General features: G+C 47.1%; 1 protein-coding gene across 1 annotated transcript in view; it reads left to right on the top strand.

Moving 5' to 3' along the window:
• SORL1 (sortilin related receptor 1) overlaps positions 1 to 20464 on the top strand; it is a 166683-nt gene that overhangs the window by 78150 nt on the left and 68069 nt on the right. Inside the window, exons 13-21 of the mRNA XM_084782514.1 lie at positions 1657 to 1835; positions 4203 to 4389; positions 7661 to 7789; positions 8277 to 8362; positions 12781 to 12953; positions 14478 to 14609; positions 16422 to 16513; positions 18311 to 18557; positions 19217 to 19355. Of these exons, the coding sequence (XP_084638640.1) occupies positions 1657 to 1835; positions 4203 to 4389; positions 7661 to 7789; positions 8277 to 8362; positions 12781 to 12953; positions 14478 to 14609; positions 16422 to 16513; positions 18311 to 18557; positions 19217 to 19355 (1364 nt within the window). The remainder of the gene's footprint in view (positions 1 to 1656; positions 1836 to 4202; positions 4390 to 7660; positions 7790 to 8276; positions 8363 to 12780; positions 12954 to 14477; positions 14610 to 16421; positions 16514 to 18310; positions 18558 to 19216; positions 19356 to 20464) is intronic.

Genomic DNA, 20464 nt, shown 5'->3' with positions numbered 1-20464 from the left:
GGACCTGTGCAGGGTAGGGGGACACTTAGTCTTCCAGTGACCTGTGTGGCTGCAGAACCCATCGCTTGGCTTAGCCTCGAAGTGTAGAGAGATCAATTCACAAATGTCAGTATGAGAGGGAGTGTTGGGATTGAGTGAGGTGGTCAAAAGATTTGTGTCTAGTTTTTGAGTCCCAGGAGAGTAAAACTAAAACAAAAACCCTCAACTCATAGGAAAAGTGAAAGAGAAAGGTTTGTATGTCATTAGAATGTTGGAGAAGCCAGGTAGCCCCTGGGTTCTAAAGAATGCTTGCATTCAGTGATTATCACAGCTCACTGACTAATAAAATATATTTAAAGTTTGGGGCAAGGGTTCTAGGTCCCTGAATGTTACCCTGTCCTCTGTGAGACAACTTAAAATTAGTGTAATTGCTTGTGTGTTCCTTTTTAGTCCAAAGTCTTGGCGCAGGCTTTTTCTGCACCTGTTTTCCCACCATCTTTTAAATTTTTAGGAGCACAGGAAAGCTGGGAGCGGTGTAAAGAGTACTCTGGTGGCCTTTACTAAAAGTCATCTGTTGTTAAAACCATGCCAGCTTGCTTAGCTGCCTCTATCTGTATATTTATGTCTTCTCTATTCATCTTCTCTGAGCTCGAAGAACAATTGTAGACTGCTGTCCTTTCATGGGTTACTGTGTACATAAACACGTGGTTTTTTTTTTTTTTTAATAACTATTGACATTCTCCTATTTGGTGACATTTAAGAAAACTAAGACGTACTAAACATTTCTGAGTAGCTCTTTGCTCAGCGCTTCTGCTGCTGACTTCAGGGTTCCATCACCCGAGGGCTGTACCCTAGATTGGATTTACACACTGCATTAGGTTACTGCTTGTCTTTAGTCTCCTAATCTGTGACAAGCCCTCTCTGAGATCTTAATTGGCTTGGCTTTGGTAACATTGAAGATTTGAAAAAAAAATTTAATGTAGATTTGTTCAGTTGCTTTGCTGAATCTAGATGTACATGGTGTCTGATTGGTGGTGCTGAGCGTGGGTAAGGGTGTGGCTCATTGTCCTCCCTGACATTTCATTTCCCCCAGCAGTGAATGGTTGGTTTGTGACCTGGTACCCTTAGGCCACATGGGCATCCTCATCCCCTAAAACTAACCATGGTAAATTTAGCATTCAGTGATGATCCTTGTCTGATTTGATTATTACAGTGGGGATCACAGAAGGGTAACACTTCACATTCTGTTAGTACCTTTTCATGTTATTTCGTGATGTACCAATATAAGGAAAGGTAACTTTCCTCTCTCCCTCCTTCCCTCCCTCCCCTCATTAGTAGAGATCCATGCCCTACTTTTCCTCGCTATGTTATGTTACCATCATCTTTCTCTTCTGTTTTAAAATTTTTCCTAAATTTGGCCATTCAGATTCCTGTCAGCCAATTCCTGTATCTTATTTTTCAGGCGGGAAGGTTGGAGATTGGACCTATTCTTTTCAGGTGATGGGATGTGTCCTGACTCTTCCTTGCTTTTCTAACACAACCGTAAAACTTACCCTGCTCTCAGGTCGCCATTTCCTCCCAAGGAGCACTGGTTCTAGTCACCAGTGATGTGTGTGGAAACTGAGGCCGGCCTTCTAGCACTCTAACCTCTATGCTCGTTTTGCTTGCCTTGGCCAGGTACAGCACCAATGAAGGGGAGACCTGGAAGACGTTTGTCTTCTCTGAGAAGCCTGTGTTTGTGTATGGGCTCCTCACAGAGCCTGGCGAGAAGAGCACCGTCTTTACCATCTTTGGCTCTAATAAGGAGAACGTCCACAGCTGGCTCATCCTGCAGGTCAATGCCACAGATGCCTTGGGTAAGCCGTTGCCTCCTGGGCCCTGGCCAGTTGACTGTCTGACATGTACAGGATGGCAGCTGGGACACAGTGTCCCCAGTTTGTGGTTCCCTAGCGGTGATATGTGAAGGGCACAGGGCATGGGTGCTTGGGGAGTTCATTTCCTCAATTCTTCTGAGGGGGATGGGTCATGATTCTTTGTGTATTGTTTCCCTTGTGCAGAACCTGGCATGTAGTAAGTCCAAATATGTACATGTTAAAGGTGTGAATGGAGGGACGGACAGATGAATGAAAATGACTTTTCCAAATTAGAGGTTCCTGGAGGATGTATTCAGTGGGTATGTCTGTATGAGCTCCTCATCAGGAAGAGGAGGGAGACTATTTTGGCTCCTGGTTTGGGTTCATACCTGCTTGACATTCTCACTTTAGGCTGTGCTAGGAGCTGTGATGAGAGACGCCTGCTTGTGTCCAAGTGTGTAGGAATCAAAGAGAGAGAAGAGGAGGAGGAGGAAGGGGCTGGGACCCTAATACATTCCTTAAGGTCATACTCCTGATAATGTTACTTCTGTCCTCTAGTGCTCACTTCCTGAAAGCCTCACCACTTACCCATAGTGCCATGGGCCACAGACTAACACCTGGGACTTTGGGGACATTCATGATTCAAAGAATAGCACTGCTTTGATGCAGGTCCTTTGGAGGCCATGTGGAGTCTAGTTACGATCAATGGGCGCACATGAGACCCTTGTACAGGGGCCTGACAGCCTCATGAGCACTCTTTCACGTTTCTCATCATCCTCTGCCCTTTCTCACTTCTCCTTAGTGATATTACTCTAGCTATCCTCCCATTCAACCTCAGCCTCAGGGTCTCAGCACACGCGCTGCTGGCATCTCAGTCAGAAGATGTCTCTTTCCTCTGTCCATCACACCTTGAGTTACATCTCTGTGCCTGCAATTACGTATCATGTTCCACCACCTTATTATACGGCTCCACAAAACAAGGATTCTTCCCTGTGCGTATTTTTATTCCACCTACTGAGTATCTTTATTGCCTCACAGGTGGTAGGGTTTTTAATAATTCTTGGCTAATTTGAGTGGCGTTGTGTCGACAGGTGTGCATCAGCTTTGGGTAGTATTTAATCTGACACATATATACAAGGCGCCAGTTAGACATAAGCACGGGATCCCCAGAGGCACACTGCTGACATTTTTAAACGGATGTGGGCTGGAGGCATAAGTGTGAAGTTATCTTGTCACTTCCCAGGCTCTCTACATAAAGATCCTGTACCGTCAAACAGGGCAAACACATTTTTCAGTGCTCTCGGCCCATACTACCACATATGATTGCCTTCCTAAGGAAGCAGGATGGGTCAACAGCATCCCCTACACCACCTACCAAAGTATCCTAGGAGAGAGCCCAGCCCCAACCCCACCCCTGGCACCTATTTGTAAAAGGAGCTGCTGATTCTCCTATTAAGTTAGAGACTTGGCTGAGCAGTATGGTAGATGGCAGAAGGCCAGTACCGGGGTTGTTAAGGCAGGGGGATCAGGAGTTTGGGGTTCACCTGAACTTTCTAGATAGACCCCCCCCTCTCTTATAAAACATGGAAGCCAGTAGGCCACCCAAAACTCTGGGTCAGTGAGATGGCTCAGCAGGTAAATGTGCTTGGTGTGCAAGCCCGGAGACCCTAGTTCAAGCCTAGGAACCCATATAATGGTGGGAGGACAGACCTGACCCCACAGAGTTGTCCTCTGACCTCCACACGTGCACCAGGGCATGCATAATAAATAGGTTTAAAATAAACAGCCCAAACCAAAGAAATGACAAAAAGCGGACGCCAATTAGACGTAAGCATAGAATCTCCACAGACACACTACTGACATTTTAAATGGATGTGGGCTGGTGGTGCACGTGTGTGTGCGCGCGCGCACACACATACACACACACGGTGCACAACTCAACAAAAATAAACAGCAGCAACCACACACACACACTCACACACACACACACACACACACACACACGGTGCACAACTCAACAAAAATAAACAGCAGCAACCACACACACACACACACACACACACACACACACACACACACACTACCTTCCCAACTGTCTCAAATTTTATGACTCAGAAGTTCGGATGGTGTCAAGTGTGACTCACACCTTCACATGTCACATCTTCAGAGGAGCTGTGTGGTAGGGGCGTTGCCTTCATTCTCCTGACAGCCGCCCACCCTCAGGCAACGAGAGATGGGAAGCTATGAGCTCTGTATTTGCAGGATGGCCACAGAGGCACCGGAAGTGGAGGGCTGCATTGAGGGTAGGGAGACAGGAAACCCTGCAAGGGCTTGGATCTGATGCTCTGCTCTGCCCTTTTCTGTTCTCAGGGGTTCCCTGCACGGAAAACGACTACAAGCTGTGGTCCCCATCTGATGAGCGGGGAAACGAGTGTTTGCTGGGGCACAAGACGGTTTTCAAAAGGAGGACCCCTCACGCCACGTGTTTTAATGGGGAAGACTTCGACCGGCCGGTGGTCGTGTCCAACTGCTCCTGCACCCGGGAGGACTATGAATGGTTGGTTCTTCCTCCATGGCCAGGACCTCGGGTTGCGCCATATCTACTCTGCAGTGTGAGGCTAAGAGATGGAGAGCATGCTCTTTCTCCAAGAAAGGGAATAAGCATTCACTGAGCGTGCTTTCTGAGCCAGGAACACTTTTCACTTATGCTGTGCTCTAACTCTACAGCTGTGCGGCTCAGTAGCGAGGCGGATGGACATTTCCCTAGGAACTCGTAGCTCAGGGTTTATTTCTAGGAGGACCCTTAAAGGGGACACACTGAAAGCTCCACTTGGAGGAGCTGAGCGTTTTCCATAGCTCTCCTTCACTAGAGAGGACTTTTTGTATGATCTGAAATGGGCTGATGCTCCAGTGTTTAATTTTTGCATCATTTATTATTCCTCGAGGAAGCTATCTGAGGCATGTCTGTCTGGGAATTGTTAAGTGGAAGTGACTTCCGCACAAGTCACTGACAGGAGATGAGAAGCCATCTTGCCAGAGGAAGAATAGCTGCCTGTAGCGCAACTGTTGAAAGGAAGCAGGAAGGCTGTGGTTTGCAGTAGGAGAATCTGGATTTCTGGAGGGGTTTGAGCTGGGCCTTAGGGACAGGGCGGTACAAGGCCACGCAGCAACAGTGTGGCCATGTGTGGCGGGAAAGTGACCGTCAGTTTGTTTATGGTGACTGGGTTGGGGATGTGGAGCAGAGCCAGTGAGGGGCGGGGAGGTGGAAAAAAGGGCAGAAAAAGGGAGGAAGGAGAGGTCCTGCAAGACAGCACCTCAGTCTGTAGGCGGGAGGAGCGTCACGGGCCTTTGGGGAGTTGAGCTGAGCAGATAGCTTAGCTGTGAATGGTCCCTTCTGTGGGGCGTACAGTATTACTAGGCCTTCTGCAGCCCCTGCTGTCAGGTATGGCTAGAGTGTGGGCCTGCAGCCTACACAGAACATGTATTTCAGTGGTTGTTGAGGCACCAGCTACTATTTAACTTGGGGCACCATTGCTTTTTGCCAGGTAAAGTCAGAGCCCCTGATAACGTGCTAGCTAGGCTGGAGGTTAGAAGAGGTCCCCGTGGTAAATGCTTCAGACTTTGTAAGCCACCTGGTTCCGGTGGTGTGACTCAGCTATGCCTGTGGTAGAGCCCACAGGTGAAGGAAGGAAAGCCATCCTGCATAAGGCATCCGTTTGTGGTCCAGGAAGCCAGCGTTTAGAAAACTAGCCACCTAGATTTGGCCAAACACGCCTGGGCCTTGTTAAAATACAAATGCTTCCTCGGGCGTTCTACCAGGCTCCAGGTGCTAGGCCCTGCCCCGTGGCATTTGTTCCGATTGCAGGTCCCAACACGGGTGCCACCTGCATCTGGAATCTGCAGGGTGTCTTGGAGCTAGTCTCTTCCAGATGCAAAAGGTGTCTATACCAAGAAATAAAATTAAGGTTAAGTGAAAAGTTATGTGAGGACATCAAACAAAGCTTTTTACTGCCTCCCCACCCCAGTTGCTGTTTTTCCTTTAAAAAAAAAAAGAAATATAAAAGTTCCCCCACTACCACCGTCCCCAAACAAGCAAAAGCTCTGTCTTCCAGGCAAACTGGCTGGGCGCCTACTGGTTTCTTCGAGCTTGCATGGTACTTATTTCTGCTAGATGATGAGTGTTTTTTATACAGACCAGGAAAGCCACCTTTCTGCCCTTTGTGGCACTGCAGAAATGGTGAGGGTGCCCTTTATGTCAGGCTGCCCTGTTTCCCGTGGCTTCCAGAAAGAGGCCATTCTGATCACACGACTCTGGTGAATATTCTATGGGTTGGACCATGGCCTTGAGAAAGGAAATGGCCACTGATAGGCCATTGTGTCTGCAAGCTAGGTGAATTCTGATGGGCCTTTCGGACCACGGCAGGGACACCAAACGATTGGTGGTCATGTCCTCTGATCTCAATAGTAGTCTCTTTGGCATCTTTTTATTCTTCAACAGTGCCAAGACATGCAGCTTTCACATTTTTAAGCGCAACCCTTAATAGGCCATATAGTCCATGCTGTGACCCATTGTCTACACATATGTGTGTGTGCGCTGATCCACATGTGTGCACATGTAATTAAGACCAAGTTTTTAAAGGGACAGTTGCTTTTTTAAACATGGGGTGGCTTTTGTAGTCTTTCATAGTTTGTGGGAGAACGTGAATCTATTGGGGGGCCATAGATCGAGGAAGCTGCTTCACAACTGGATGCCTTGCTATGGGGGAATAAGCAGTGTACTAATACCCCAGCCCAGGTCCTCAACAGTTCACACCGGTCAGAAACAGAAGGATGGATTGATTGAATGAATGAGCGAGAGTAATAAAATCCCCGCCTTTGGGGTGGCTCTCTACAGACCACTGAGGATTATACGGTGCAGACTACTTTGTCTTGGGGTTTGGTTGTACTTTTCATCTTGGGGAATCTAGGAAGTGAGTGTTGAATTCAATGCCAGGAAGTGAAGCTTTTTGGGGTCAAGCTTGTGCATATGAAAATTCCTATGACTTAAAGAACTGGTAGCTTGAGTCAAGTCTCGGAAAACACAGTACAGCTGCATCACTTCCTGTCTGGGGAGTGGAGACTGGGGAAGCAATGGGTTTGGAGGAAGACATAGAATTCAACCAGCATTCGCCTGCTTCAGCCACCAAGCTGGGAGCTTGGCCGATGCGGTCTCTGGATTATGGAGGGTCTGATGAATGAACTGTCATCTCCCAAGGAGGAGACATCCAGAAATTAGAGAGATGGGGACAGGGTCTTCAGTGACACTGAATTCACGATGATTTTTAAGGTTAGGAAGTGGTAGATCACTCACCTGGCATGGACAAGGTCTTGTGTTTGGTCCTCAGCACTTCAAAAAAAGAGTTTGTTTTTGTTTTTTGAAGGTTTTTCTTTCTTAAATTCCTCTTCTAATTCTCTGGATGAATCAAGAAGAGAGTATCATAGATGTTAAATATTGGCTAATTGTATGTATGTGTATTTGTGTGTATGTATATGTTATATATGTATGTGTATGTATGTATGCATGCATGTATGTATATGTAATTATGTATGTGTGTGTATGTATATATGTGTGTCTGGCATGTGCACCTGTGTGATGGCACATGTGTGGGATGGCTCTGATACACAGCTTCTTTTGCAGTTGTAGCTTGGTGTAGCAAGGTGGTTGTTCTTTACGGGGTCCGTCAAGTAGCCCATAGCATGTAAATACTAGGTAGTGTGTAGAGGTTGCAGGCTTGGTTTTGGAGCATACATACCCATGGTCTAAATGAACTCTAATTGCCTTTTTTCAGTGACTTTGGCTTCAAGATGAGCGAAGATCTCTCCTTAGAGGTTTGTGTTCCAGACCCTGAGTTTTCTGGGAAGCCCTCCAGCCCTCCTGTGCCTTGTCCTGTGGGTTCTACATACAGGAGAACGAGGGGGTATGTATCTGTATCACGGAGCTGGCTGAGTCAGGCTCACAGGGGCTTGCGTGGGGAAGAAGGGGGGAGCTTGGAGGATCACTGGACTCTGCCCACACCCTACATTCTCAAACCCCAAGTGACAGAATGCAGGCGGTCAGGCAACTGTTTAAATTAATGGCATCCTCAGAGTCTCCTGTGAGACTCCAGTGAGACAGATCACAGACTGCAAGCTTCTCTGCAAGGCTGAGACCCTCTGAAGGAACCTCGGCCAGGGAGCATCTTCCGAGGAGTTTCTGGGAGAGCGATATTTTTAAGTGCTTCCCCAAGCAGTGCATTAAGCCTGCTCCAAATAACCGCAAGCAAAGCTGAGGCAGAGCAACTCGACGCCATCCTCTCAACTCTGCCGTCTGTGGCCAGGACTCTGTGCTCACGTGGGGCTCCTCCATGAACCCATGTACCCTCCATGTTCTGACGTCTTTCTTCTTTTGGGGTGGGGGGTCAACAGCTATCGGAAGATTTCTGGGGACACTTGCAGTGGCGGGGACGTTGAAGCGCGGCTGGAAGGGGAGCTGGTCCCTTGTCCCCTGGCAGGTAAGACAGGTGGCCTCTTCCTTTTGTCTTCTTGAGTCCTGGTTGGGTCATTCTGGTCTCACCCAGCCAGGCATGTGGCTCTTCTCGGTTAGTGGGAGAAAGGCCATGACGTCATGGAGGCTCCGCCTTCCCTCAGCTTAATAGGCCCATGAAGCGCTTGTGTAGTTTCACATCCTGAAAGAATGGGAAACATTTGGTGGTAGGCCAGGTTTTGGAGGGTACTCTATTTTGTGTCTATTGATACTGAGCACAGGGGGTTGAGGAGTGGTCATAGGCTTGATGCATCTCTCGGTTTGTCAAAGTTGAATATATAAAGAGACTGCTTCTAAACTAAGTGGTTTTATAATAAGTGTTAGTTTTATTAGAACTTTATAGATTCCAGTTCAGTTGCCCACGTGTTGGCAACTTAATCCTCTCAACAGCCCAGTGGTGCAGAGACCATTGGCTTCATTAAAAAAAAAAAAAAAAAAAAATATATATATATATATATATATATATTGTGTGTGTATCTATATGAGGGAGCAAACAATGTCAGAGGAAAAAATGGTCCTAAGGTCACCTAAGGTCAATTACCTAGGAATTGACAGGGGTAAAATTCAGACCTGAAGGTCCAGTATCCAAATGGCACCTAAGTGTCAGGCCTATTTCCCATGGTCACTGAGCCTCCTGATGGAGCAAACCTTCTTTGGAGCGATTATGAAGATATGAATATATTTCAAACACGTTGTTTAGTGGTGATGTAATGAGTTATTTGTAATATAGACACAAGATTATTATAATGATACCTTAAGAACATGCTTGGGCTGGGGACATGGCTTAGTGGACAAGAGCACTGTCTATGTAAGCATGAGGGCCCATGTTCAAGTTTCCTACAGTAAAGCCAGGCATGATCAGGTGTGTGCTTGTAAGCTCAGTGCTGTGGACAGGTAGAAACAGGAGGTGTGCCGGAGTGTGCTGGTTGAGGGCGAGACTGTGTCTTAAGGTAGCAAGGCTGAGAGTGGTAGAGCAGGTCATGTGATGTTCAGTGGGGCACACATACACATGCACATGTACTACACACACACACACATACACACATACATACATGCCACACATATACATATTCATACACACATATCACACTCACATGTATACATACACACACCTCCCCACATACACACTTACACACACACACACACCACACATATTCTCTCACACACAGACCATACACATACATATGCATACATCCATACCACGTATACACATTTACACACACATACCACACTCACACGTATACATACACATGCACCCACATACTGTCTCTGTCTCTGTCTCTGTCTGTCTGTCTGTGTCTGTCTGTCTCTCTCTCTCTCTCTCTCTCTCTCTCTCTCACACACACACACACACACACACACACACACACACACACACACTAAAGGACAAAAAGGTGGTTGCTTGGCCTCTTTTCTTCTTTCACTGTTTCCAGGCCTTCTTCACGCAGGGCGTCCTTCCTCCCTCTGAGGCTTCATCATGCTCCTACTCCTCAGGGCAGGTGGATGGCGCTGGCATCAGCAGTGTTGTGGTGATGGACGTTTCATGATCACCAGTGAGTCACCACATACGCCATCTTCCACCTTCCACAGGCAGGCAGACCAGGGCAGCCTCCTGCTCCTTACTGCTCATCAGATTGCCCTGGTGGTTTTCATGCTAAGCTCATTAGCCTCTTAATTTAATCTTCCATCATTACCAGAGTAATTAACATACCTCACTGTGGAGATGTAAAAAGAACCACTCATTCAGCAGATTCCTACAAGCGAGCAGATGACATTGCAGGGTTCCCTTCAGGAGAGCCGCTGTGATGAGGGCTTGGGTGAGGAGCGTTTGAGGGATCACTCTTAAGGGCCTGGAACACATACTTTTGTCATAAATACTTGCAGGGATGATTCAGCAAGTGACACAATTATTTGTTTAAAGCCATCAGAACTAGCGAGAAAGCTATTTTCTCTTCTGATAGACTAGGCAGGAGCAGGGACTGAAATAGAAAAGTCTCATTTTAGGGTAGGTCATCTCCTAAATACAGGCAGGGAAGTACTCAGAGAAAAAGATGTTTTCTAGGCCTAATGGGAACCATAGCATCTTTGCAAAGACGAGGGGATGTGGGCATCTGGAAGGATTTTTAAAACGCAGCGATTCTTCTTCTTAATGGTTACTGTAACGGCGTATCTTTCCAGGCTGTGCTTTGGCATAGTTGCGCCAGCCAAGCCCTCTGACCCTTCTCTAGGTCAGGACTCCTCACAGGAAGCACTGCATGCTACTCCATGCCTGCCTGCTCAGCAAGCCTTTTGGGTCTTGCATTGCTCCGAGGGCACTAGCTCTTAGAAAAGACAAAGGCATAGTGAGGGTTCTGGGTGCTGACAAAGGATGTGGGTCAGAAATCTCACAGCCAGGCATATGGCTTTCATCTTGTGACCTACATCTTCCTGTCCCCTGCCTTGGAATTAGTGACAGCCAAAAGGAGACAACATTCAGTTACCATGTGGTGTTCCTTGGATATTTTTGAAGCAAAGTGGAAAACACACACACACACACACACACACACACACACACACACACACACACAGGAGAGAGAGACACTCACTTATTCAAGATTTATGTAGATTCATGTACTATTTAAAACTTTTGAGGGGCAACGCTAGGGATCAGACCCAGAACTTCCCACATATTAAACAAATACTTTGCCTAATCTCCTTAGTGGATTTTGTTTTCAGTGTGTTATCAGTATTGAAGATTTTTTTTTTAAAAATCACATTAATTTGTGCTTAACATGTGCCCATAGGTGCTTGCATTTATGTATCGGAGTATATATGTAGAGGTCAGAGGACAACTTCTGGAAATTGATTCTTTTCTTCCACTGTGTAGATTCCTGGGGATTGTACACAGTTCATCAGGCTGGGCAGCCAGGACTTTTACCTGCTGCCCCATCCTGCCAGCCCAGTGCTGAGGCTGTTGTAATGCAGGTCGTTACGTGGGTATGTGACTTCAGTGAGTTAACAGGATGAGAGAAAGACATGGGGCGGGGGACGCAGCAACCAATTCAAGCATGAAGTGCAGGATTTGTGTGGGCATCTTGAGCCCACACGTATCATAGCATCAGTGGATGCTTTACATTTTGTCTTTAAAGAAATTTCTTTTATTGTTAGTCTGTTTGGAGAGATGACAGACGTAATAAATACTTGGACAGGCCCAGACTCAAGAAGCAGCATCTGAATACTATCCTTAGTTTTGCCCTAGGACGCACATGGGCCAGGCTTCTTCTCATCCCTTCCTCTGAGTGGCATCCTGGCAGTTCCCCAGGGCTCTACCCATGTGTTTCATTCTCCCCAGCATCTCTAGATTGGGTGCTTTTGAAATCTACTTGGTGCACAAGGTATTGCAAGTGATACAGTTGACCAGCCAGATAACAGTGATGTATAAGAGATGCTGAGGGGCGATGAGCTCATGCATCCTCCCTAATTTCGCCACTCACGGGTACCTCAACGTGTTCAGCTACCCAGGGGTTCCATGGGTGCTGTAGCTAAAGACGCTCACTGCTCTTCTGCACTTTTGTGGAAGAGTCTTGGCAACTTCTGGGCTATTTTCTAAGCAGACAGAGAGAGAGGTAATTAGGCCTTAAATTGCTGGTTGTCTGACAGGCAAAACTCTGAAGCGCATTGACCCTCTACTTACGTGCCTCAAAAAATGGCACCGTGAGTGTATATAAAGTCAGCATGGGATTAAGGCTAAAACACAGACTCTGGCTCCAGAATGCTCGCTTCCTAGCTGTGTGTCCCTGGACGAATAAGTGCTTGTTCTTCGGTCTCAGGGGTGTTTTGAGGATTAAACAATGCCTGGTGCATAGTAAGTACATTGTGTAAATGTCTGTTGGGTGGCAGCAGAACAGTAATTACTCTGCAGAACGTTTTGTAACCGCTCCAGAAGAAGAAATAAATAGAGTGTTGCTTTGAAATCTTAACAGGTCGACCTAAAGCCTATCAGGCCATTGTGAGTAGTACATAGGAGTGGGCAAACTGGGCAGGGAGCTTGGTTAGACAGTGTTAGTAGTTACCATGGAGGCACCTGGATAATGATGCTATGGGGCAGTTAGATGGTACCATAGCGAATGGGCTGTCACTTACGTTAACTGTAGGCAGAGCTCAGAAATATGGATGTTGAAATATTCTTCTTCTTGTTTTTGCAGTGTAACAAAACATAAAGAAACAGACTTACTGCGTTAGAAATGTGATTTTTTTTTACTGTACCCCAAGTCTAGATTCCTAAGCTCTGTCATTTGATCTACCCTTGTGACAATGGGCTGCGGTCCGTGTGTGAGAAGGAAGCAGGCCAGGCCTGCTGAGTAATCTCCAGCATCCCTGGCTATGTTGGTTGTTCTATGTCCACAGAAGAGAACGAGTTCATCCTATACGCCGTGCGGAAGTCCATCTACCGCTATGATTTGGCCTCGGGAGCCACGGAGCAGCTGCCTCTCTCGGGGCTGCGGGCGGCTGTGGCCCTGGACTTTGACTATGAGCGCAACTGCCTCTATTGGTCTGACCTGGCATTGGACACCATCCAGGTGAGTCTGTCAGCCCTTGGTTAAGCCTTGAGGATGCGGCTCCTGCTTGCCCAGGTCTGGTGGTCTCTGCCCAATAAGGCTTACGTAGGTGAGCAGCCAGAAGTTTGCATGTGGCAACCCATCCCTGGGTTGCTACATGAACCTGCAGTTTTCTGTTGTAAATTTTCTTTCCCTGACTACTTCTGCCCTTTTGAGAAGGATAAAGGATGCCCTAAATCTGCATCCTTGACTGCATCTGCGTGCTCATCCTTCCTGCTAGGAAGGTTCTGAGGCCAGTGTTTGTGGGATTGTGGGTTGCCATCTTCCTCGTTAGCATTTTCCCCTCCATGTCAGAGTGTGGTGACGTTCCAGTTATCTTCAGCTCACGTGACTACCCATTCCAGCTCTCCTGAACTCAGACAAAAACCAGGAAGTAGCTGGGCATGATGGGAGGCTAGGGTGGGGGACTACATCAGCCCAGATACTTGGGGGAGATACAGCTGAATGGATCAGTGTTTGCCTGTGTACATAAGGCCCCTGGTTCAATTTTCAGTACCAGAAGATAAAATAAAATAAAACACACACACACACACACACACACACACACACACACACACACACACCACACACGTACACACACACACACACACACATACATACAAACACACACACACACACACAAATTCACACCAGGATATAGGTGTTTAAGATGGCTGGATAGGCCAGACACTTGGTCATATACTCATGCTGAAATATGTGCATTTTAAAGATTTTTTAAAATTTTACTTTGTGTATGATGACATTTTGTCTGCATGTATGTCTCTGTGTTATGTCTATACATGGTGCCATGGGAGGCCAGGAGAAGTATCCTCTGGATCTGAGGTGACAGATACTTGATTAGCTGCCATGTGGGTGCTGAGAACTGAACTTTCTCCTGCAAGAGCAGGGAGCACTTTAAACTCTCCATCCCCAAATAAACCTGGAAATGTAGTGTAGTGGTAGATCATTTAGCTAGCAAACAGGAGGTCCTAGGTTCAAAAAAAGCAAAAAGAGACCTATAGCACATTTACTCATTATTTAGCTCCAAACCCCATACCTGATACATTTACATTATGAGTGCTTGGGTTAGGGGAGACCACTGAGAGTGACTGTCCCAACAATGACACCTGATTGCCAAGAGCCATGCAAAAAATAAGAGACTGTGAAAGGAGACAGAAGAATTTTTTTAAAAAGCACCAGCAGTCTGCTTTTCATGTATATTAAAAACAGCCGACTCCTCCTATGTCTCAGTAAAAAGATCATTATTCTGAGACAGGCCACAGTTTAATCTGTGCTTACAATAATAGCAGACAGATTCGGTATTGTTCTGTTTAAACCCGTCTTGAAGATTTTTCTTGTTTAACACAGCTTCTTTTATCTGCAAGTTTACTTTTCTACAAAGCCTCGTGTCCTCAGCAGCAGAAGGGAAGGTTACAGTCCCAGGGACTGACCTGCCTCGAGTCAGGCACACGGTTCACGGGGTTGATTGCTGTTTTCTCTCCTTAGCGTCTCTGCTTGAATGGGAGCACAGGGCAAGAGGTGATCATCAACTCCGGCCTGGAGACCGTGGAGGCTTTGGCCTTTGAACCCCTCAGCCAGTTACTTTACTGGGTGGATGCCGGCTTTAAGAAGATCGAGGTACGAGTATTCCTATGTTCCTCACTCAGCAAGCAGGTGAACAGCTGGGCCCTGAGCCAGATTTGACACAAAGCTAGGAAGCAGTGTGTCATGGAATTCTGGAAAATTCCCCAGGGTTTCTAGAGCCTAAGCTGGCCAAACCTCTGAAGGGACGAAAGGGGTCAGTCTCAGGATGTTTACAGCCTTAAGGAAGCCATGTGGGGACACAAGGCTCGAGGTGCTATTTAAGATACAAGAGTTTGTACTTTGGCTAGCAGAAGTGTCCTATAATAACAGTAATGATGATGATTTCATAATGTCATAATCATCATAACAGTAGCCGTCCATTATTATCTAAAGCAACAGTGACTCTGTCATTATCTTTGCTGATCTCTGCTTATCTACTATTTAGCTGTCCAGAAACCTGTTCCACCTTATACAGCCATGGGTGCATGAGGGTGAGGAAAGGCCTATAAACTGCCCTGAGAACTGTGTTGAAGACTCCTATGTGCACCCTGCCTCGCAGGTTACTGCTGAGGCCCTGGAATACTGAGCCAGTAGCTCTTGGTATTGACACTGCACGGTGTGTGACATGCCGGTTCATGGGAAAACACACAGTAGGGAGACACAGAGAGCTAAGGGCATAGTGAGATAGAGCCACAGACTTGAGATGCTGCCCTGGATTCAGGTACCATCCTGCCAGCTGGATGTGGGACATGCAACAAGGGGGGGAGGGGCTTTCTGAAACTTCTTTCTTGTCAACTGTGAGGGGGAGTTTCGTTTACTTAGCCATCGAGTGATCGTGCCTTGGTGCCAGATACGTGCCAGGCCTGGTCTTAATTGTGATGACACAGTGGACAAGCAGTGGGAAGGACCCACACACTCTTGTTCTGATTAGCTTTTAGTTTAGTGGAGCGGGGTGTGATGGCCTGTTCCTGTAATCCCAGCACTTGGCTGAGGCTAGCCTGGCCTACACGGTAAGTTAAAAGGCCAGCTTGAGATACACGGAGCGCTTGTCTTTAAAAAAAAAATGGGAACCACTGAAAACCGCACAAACCAAGTAGCTCGGAGGGAAGTAGGTAAAGAAGCCTGTTGTCCCGCTAAGAACATGCAGCAGGTCATGTGAGAGTGTGGTTGCTGGAGGGCGGCCCTTCAGGACACTGGCAGAAGTGACTGATATATAGAGTAGTGATGGCAGGCAGGGTGTGGTCAGCCCATCAAATCTGTGGTTCCACATCCATGAATCTACACACACACACACACACACACACACACACACACACACACACACACACACACAAAACCAAGACGGTACTGGGTATGCAGACTGCGTTCCTTGTCATCCATCCCTGTACGATTCCATCTATTTACTTAGCACCAGCACTGTCATAGGAATTACAAGTGGTCTAGGGATGGTTTAAAGTATGCAGGAGGTGAGTGTGGGTTGTGTGCAAGTAATGAAGAGTGATAAATATGGGGCTTCCTGGACATTGAGGGACCACATAAGTTACCTTTGTGTCCGTTGTAGTGCCCTGGGGTTGCGTCAGGGAGCATACAGTTCTACCTTCCCCTTATCTTAGCCAGGGACATGTTCAGTGTCTTCTGACTGCTGTTCAAGGCAGGCTTCCCAGTAGTTCTAGAATGAGACTCAGACAGAGAGGCAGTTGTTCAGGGCATGTCTGTAGGCGGGCCATGGAAGACTTTGTATGTGTCTGTAGGCAGGGCCTTGGAGGACTTTTGGTGTGTCTGTAGGCAGGGCCTGGAGGGCTTTGGATGTGTGGGCTTTGTAAGGAATTTTGATCTCTATCTCTCCCACACCTTTGGTTTCGTCAGGTAGCTAATCCAGATGGTGACTTCCGGCTGACAATTGTCAATTCCTCTGTGCTTGATCGGCCCAGGGCTCTAGTCCTTGTACCCCAAGATGGGTAAGTGTATTCCCTATGGGAAGTCAGAGTTGCGCCTATTGTTATAACAGATGCTCAGGAAAGTGCAAACTTGGGGCAGAGTTTCTGCTTCTGGTAATCATGGGGGAAATAACCTGTTGACTGAGACTTCTAAGGGTGTAGCTTGGTCGTCCTGGTCTGGTAACTCCACATGTATCTGAGTAGTAAGCATCTAACGCACTTAAGGCCTCCAGATGTCTCACATCTGTGGGGTGTTCCGATAGAAAAAGTCAAATTAAAGAGAGTCTTTGTAAAAACTAGGCAGGCCACCGATAAATTGTGAGGATTTTTATCTTGAGTTTTGTGAATCTCACAAACATTTAATTCAATCAGTCTTTCTCACACAGAGAACTCCCAGCATGCACAGGTTTTCTCATATAAAATTAAAGTATACGTGGCTGCTTTTTATTAACTTTGTATTGTCTAAGAAGGAGACAATGGCTTGCCTTTTTCCTCTCAGTGTGTTTATTATTGAGAACAACACTGTTTCTAAAAGAAAAATCTAAAAGAAATCTATGGGCTTGCTTGAAGATTTTTTTTTTTTTTTTTTTTTGGTTTTTCATGACAGGGTTTCTCTGTGTAGCCTTGGCTGTCCTAGACTCACTTTGTAGACCAGACTGGCCTCGAACTCACAGTGATCCACCTGCCTCTGCCTCTCGAGTGCTGGGATTAAAGGCGTGCGCCACCACGCCCAGCTGTGCTAGAAGATATTAAAAGAGGACAGAGGACCTCGGCAGGGTACTTGAGTCGGCCCTGTTCTCATTCTTCGCCCTTCATCCTCCCACATCCTAGGGGGGCAATCACATCCTGTAATGCGGTAGTCACCCATGAGTCATACATATTGGCCACCGTGAGTTTTTTGCTTGCATTATTCAGAGTAGTTTTTACTGGTATTCATTCATGATCTTCCGATACAGTGCCCCTTAGTGGCGTACATGGCACCATCAGTGTATTTCTGATTTCTTGCCTGTCAAAGGATACGTGCATCGAATGACAGCAGTTTATCAGAGCACATATAGAGTGTTAGTTTATTTTCTGTTGCTGGGGTAAAAGTATGGATCAAAACTAACTAGTGGGAGGAAGGAGTTTATTTTGTATACAAGCTATGGTCCATCACTGAGGGAATCCTAGGCAGGAACTGGATCAGATACCACACTCGCTAGTTTGCTCCTGGTGGCATGCTTAGATTGCTTTCTTTTCTTTTCTAGGATTTCTTAATTTATTATGTATACAGCACTCTGCCTGCATTAGGCCTGCAGGCCAGAAGAGGGCACTAGATCACATTATAGATGGCTGTGAGCCACCATGTGGTTGCTGGGAATTGAACTCAGGTCCTCTGGAAGAGCAGGCAGTGCTCTTAACCACTGACCCATCTTTCCAGCCCTCTCTCTGCTTTCTTATATAACCCAGGGCCACCTACCCAGGGCTGTCCCTGCCCACAGAGGTCTGGAACTTTCTGCATCAGTCATTAATCAAAGGCCAGTCTGATGAAGGCAGTTGCTTCTTCTGAGGTGACTAGTTTGTGTCATTGACAAAAAAACTAACTAGCACATATGATGTGTAGGTTTCAAAATATTTTGTATACAATATTTCGGGGGCATTGCAATAGGTATATTGAGTCAAGTTCCACTATTTTAAATTTCTAAATGAATTTCAAATATTGTAATAACAGATAATAGTAATAGTGATTGTTATGGGGTTACTTGTCTCTAGGAAGTAGAATCAAGCCCCTCCCCACCCCTCCTATTGGTGAGATTGTGTGGCCCCTCTATTGACCAGGGTGATGTTCTGGACTGACTGGGGAGACCTGAAGCCTGGGATTTACCGGAGCAATATGGATGGCTCTGCTGCCTCCCGTCTTGTGTCAGAGGACGTGAAGTGGCCCAACGGCATCTCCGTGGACAGCCAGTGGATCTACTGGACGGATGCGTACTTGGACTGCATCGAACGCATCACTTTCAGCGGCCAGCAGCGTTCAGTCATCCTGGACAACCTCCCACACCCTTATGCCATTGCTGTCTTTAAGGTGAGTCCTCCTTGCCTTGTCATGTGCTCGTGTGCAGTGTGCCGGAACAGGGAAGAACACGGTGAGCTGGGCGGCTGAGACCTGCTGGCCTTTCTTCTGCAGAAGTCTGTCTAATGTCTTGAAAACGGACTCTTCCAAATTGGCACTATCGCGCCTCTGGCCTTCATGGAGGGATGCTAGGCTTCTACCACAGCTCACCCCCCAAAAGGCTGAGAGTTGGGGTTCCTTCCTACGAACAGATCGCTTTGCTTGTCACTGCCAGTGGCCTTGTTTCAGCTCCATAGTTTCACCTCTTGCTTTGCTCCCTGCTGACTGACGCTGTGTACCACCTACGCCACCTTCTGGCTGCTCTCACCCTGGGGGAACAAAAGCTTCTGCTTAGAGAGAGGAATCATGCTTCAAAACCGAGGCACCCTGCTGTGGTCCAGCTAACTGTGTGCTAGACAGTCTCTGCTAGGCCATTTCTTCCTGTGGCTAGTTGGTGGGGTTTCCATAAAGCCACTGACAGTTGTACTTAAGTGAAATTTTGACCAGGCCTGTTACTCAGTAATTATCTGCTGTTCCTGAATAGTGGTGGTATGGGGTGGCCCCTGTCCTTGTGGAGTAACCCAAAAGAGGGGCCGCTGGATTGGATTAACAGGCAAAGGTTTTCTCTTTAGAATGAAATCTACTGGGACGACTGGTCACAGCTTAGCATCTTCAGAGCCTCGAAAGACCGCAGATCGCTGACGGAGATTCTCGCAAGCCAGCTCACAGGCCTGATGGACATGAAGATTTTCTACAAAGGAAAGAACGCTGGTAAGGCAGTGTCCTCTTCCGTCTCCCTAGACTTGGTCTCCAGAAAGGGGCTGCGTGTGGGCAATCGCGCCTTAGAGCCAGATCTGGCAGTTTGCCTCTCTGTTGTCACGACAACATGCACATTATTTAATTTCTTCCTAATGGCATCTTAATTCCTTTTCTAATGATACACAAACAGCTGGAAGACAGCGTGTGCTGCCTGCCTGGAGTGCTGGCGCCTAGTGGGTGATTAGGCCCTCTTCCTGCCCTTGGCGTCACATGGATGGGTGGTATGGGCTTCTGGGTGCAGCTGTGAGAGGCCCAGCATGAGCCTAATCCCTCTTTGGCACATTCACAGGGAGTGGTGCATGTTGCGTGCTCAGATGCTTGCGTGCCCAGATGCTTGCCTGCTCACTGAACGTACCTACCTCTGTGGCCATGCTTTGTGCAGTTGTGTTGTTTTTGTTCATAGTTCCACCTTGAATGTCTAAACCTCCGGGAATGAATAAGTCTCGTTTTATCTCCTCGATATTTTACCAGTGCCTAGCACTTAGTAGGTGCTTACTTCTTATTTGTTGAAGGGAGGGGATGGGCTGAGTTTACTTATTTTTATTTAGAAACAAATCCTCACATCGAAGCTCAGGCTAGCCTGAAACTCACTGTGGGTGGGAATCCCCCTGCCTCAGCCTTCCAAGTGCTGGAGTTACAGGTGCGAGCCATCATGCTTGATTGCTTCTGTTGTTTTCTTTTTGAGACAGAGTCTCATTATATCACCTAGGTAGTCCTGGAACTCTCAATCCTCCTGCCTCAGCTCACGGGGCACTAGGTTTATAGGTGTGCACCACTGCTCCTGTCTATGCCTCTGGATCCCAGAACCCACTGCTAAGCTTTGCCAGCTGGTCCTGCAGGCTGGCATTTCTATTATGGGGGCTTCCTTTCTTCCTTCGCTGCCTGTTTGCTTATCTTGAAGGAAACCCCTGATCTTCTGGGAGAAAGATGAGGCTTTTCCAGAAAGAATAGTCCCTTCAAACACACCTTCCTTATCTCTACGGGATTAAATAGCTTCCTGGGTCGACTGACTTGCCTCTATTGACACACCGCTGGCTTTCCTGTTTTGAACTACAGGGTTT

Source organism: Acomys minous (genome assembly GCF_964271855.1).
Source record: "Acomys minous genome assembly, chromosome: 5".
In the NCBI taxonomy this organism is placed as follows: domain Eukaryota; kingdom Metazoa; phylum Chordata; class Mammalia; order Rodentia; family Muridae; genus Acomys; species Acomys minous.
Note: the sequence above shows the minus strand (reverse complement) of the source record. Positions and strands in the feature narration are given on the sequence as shown.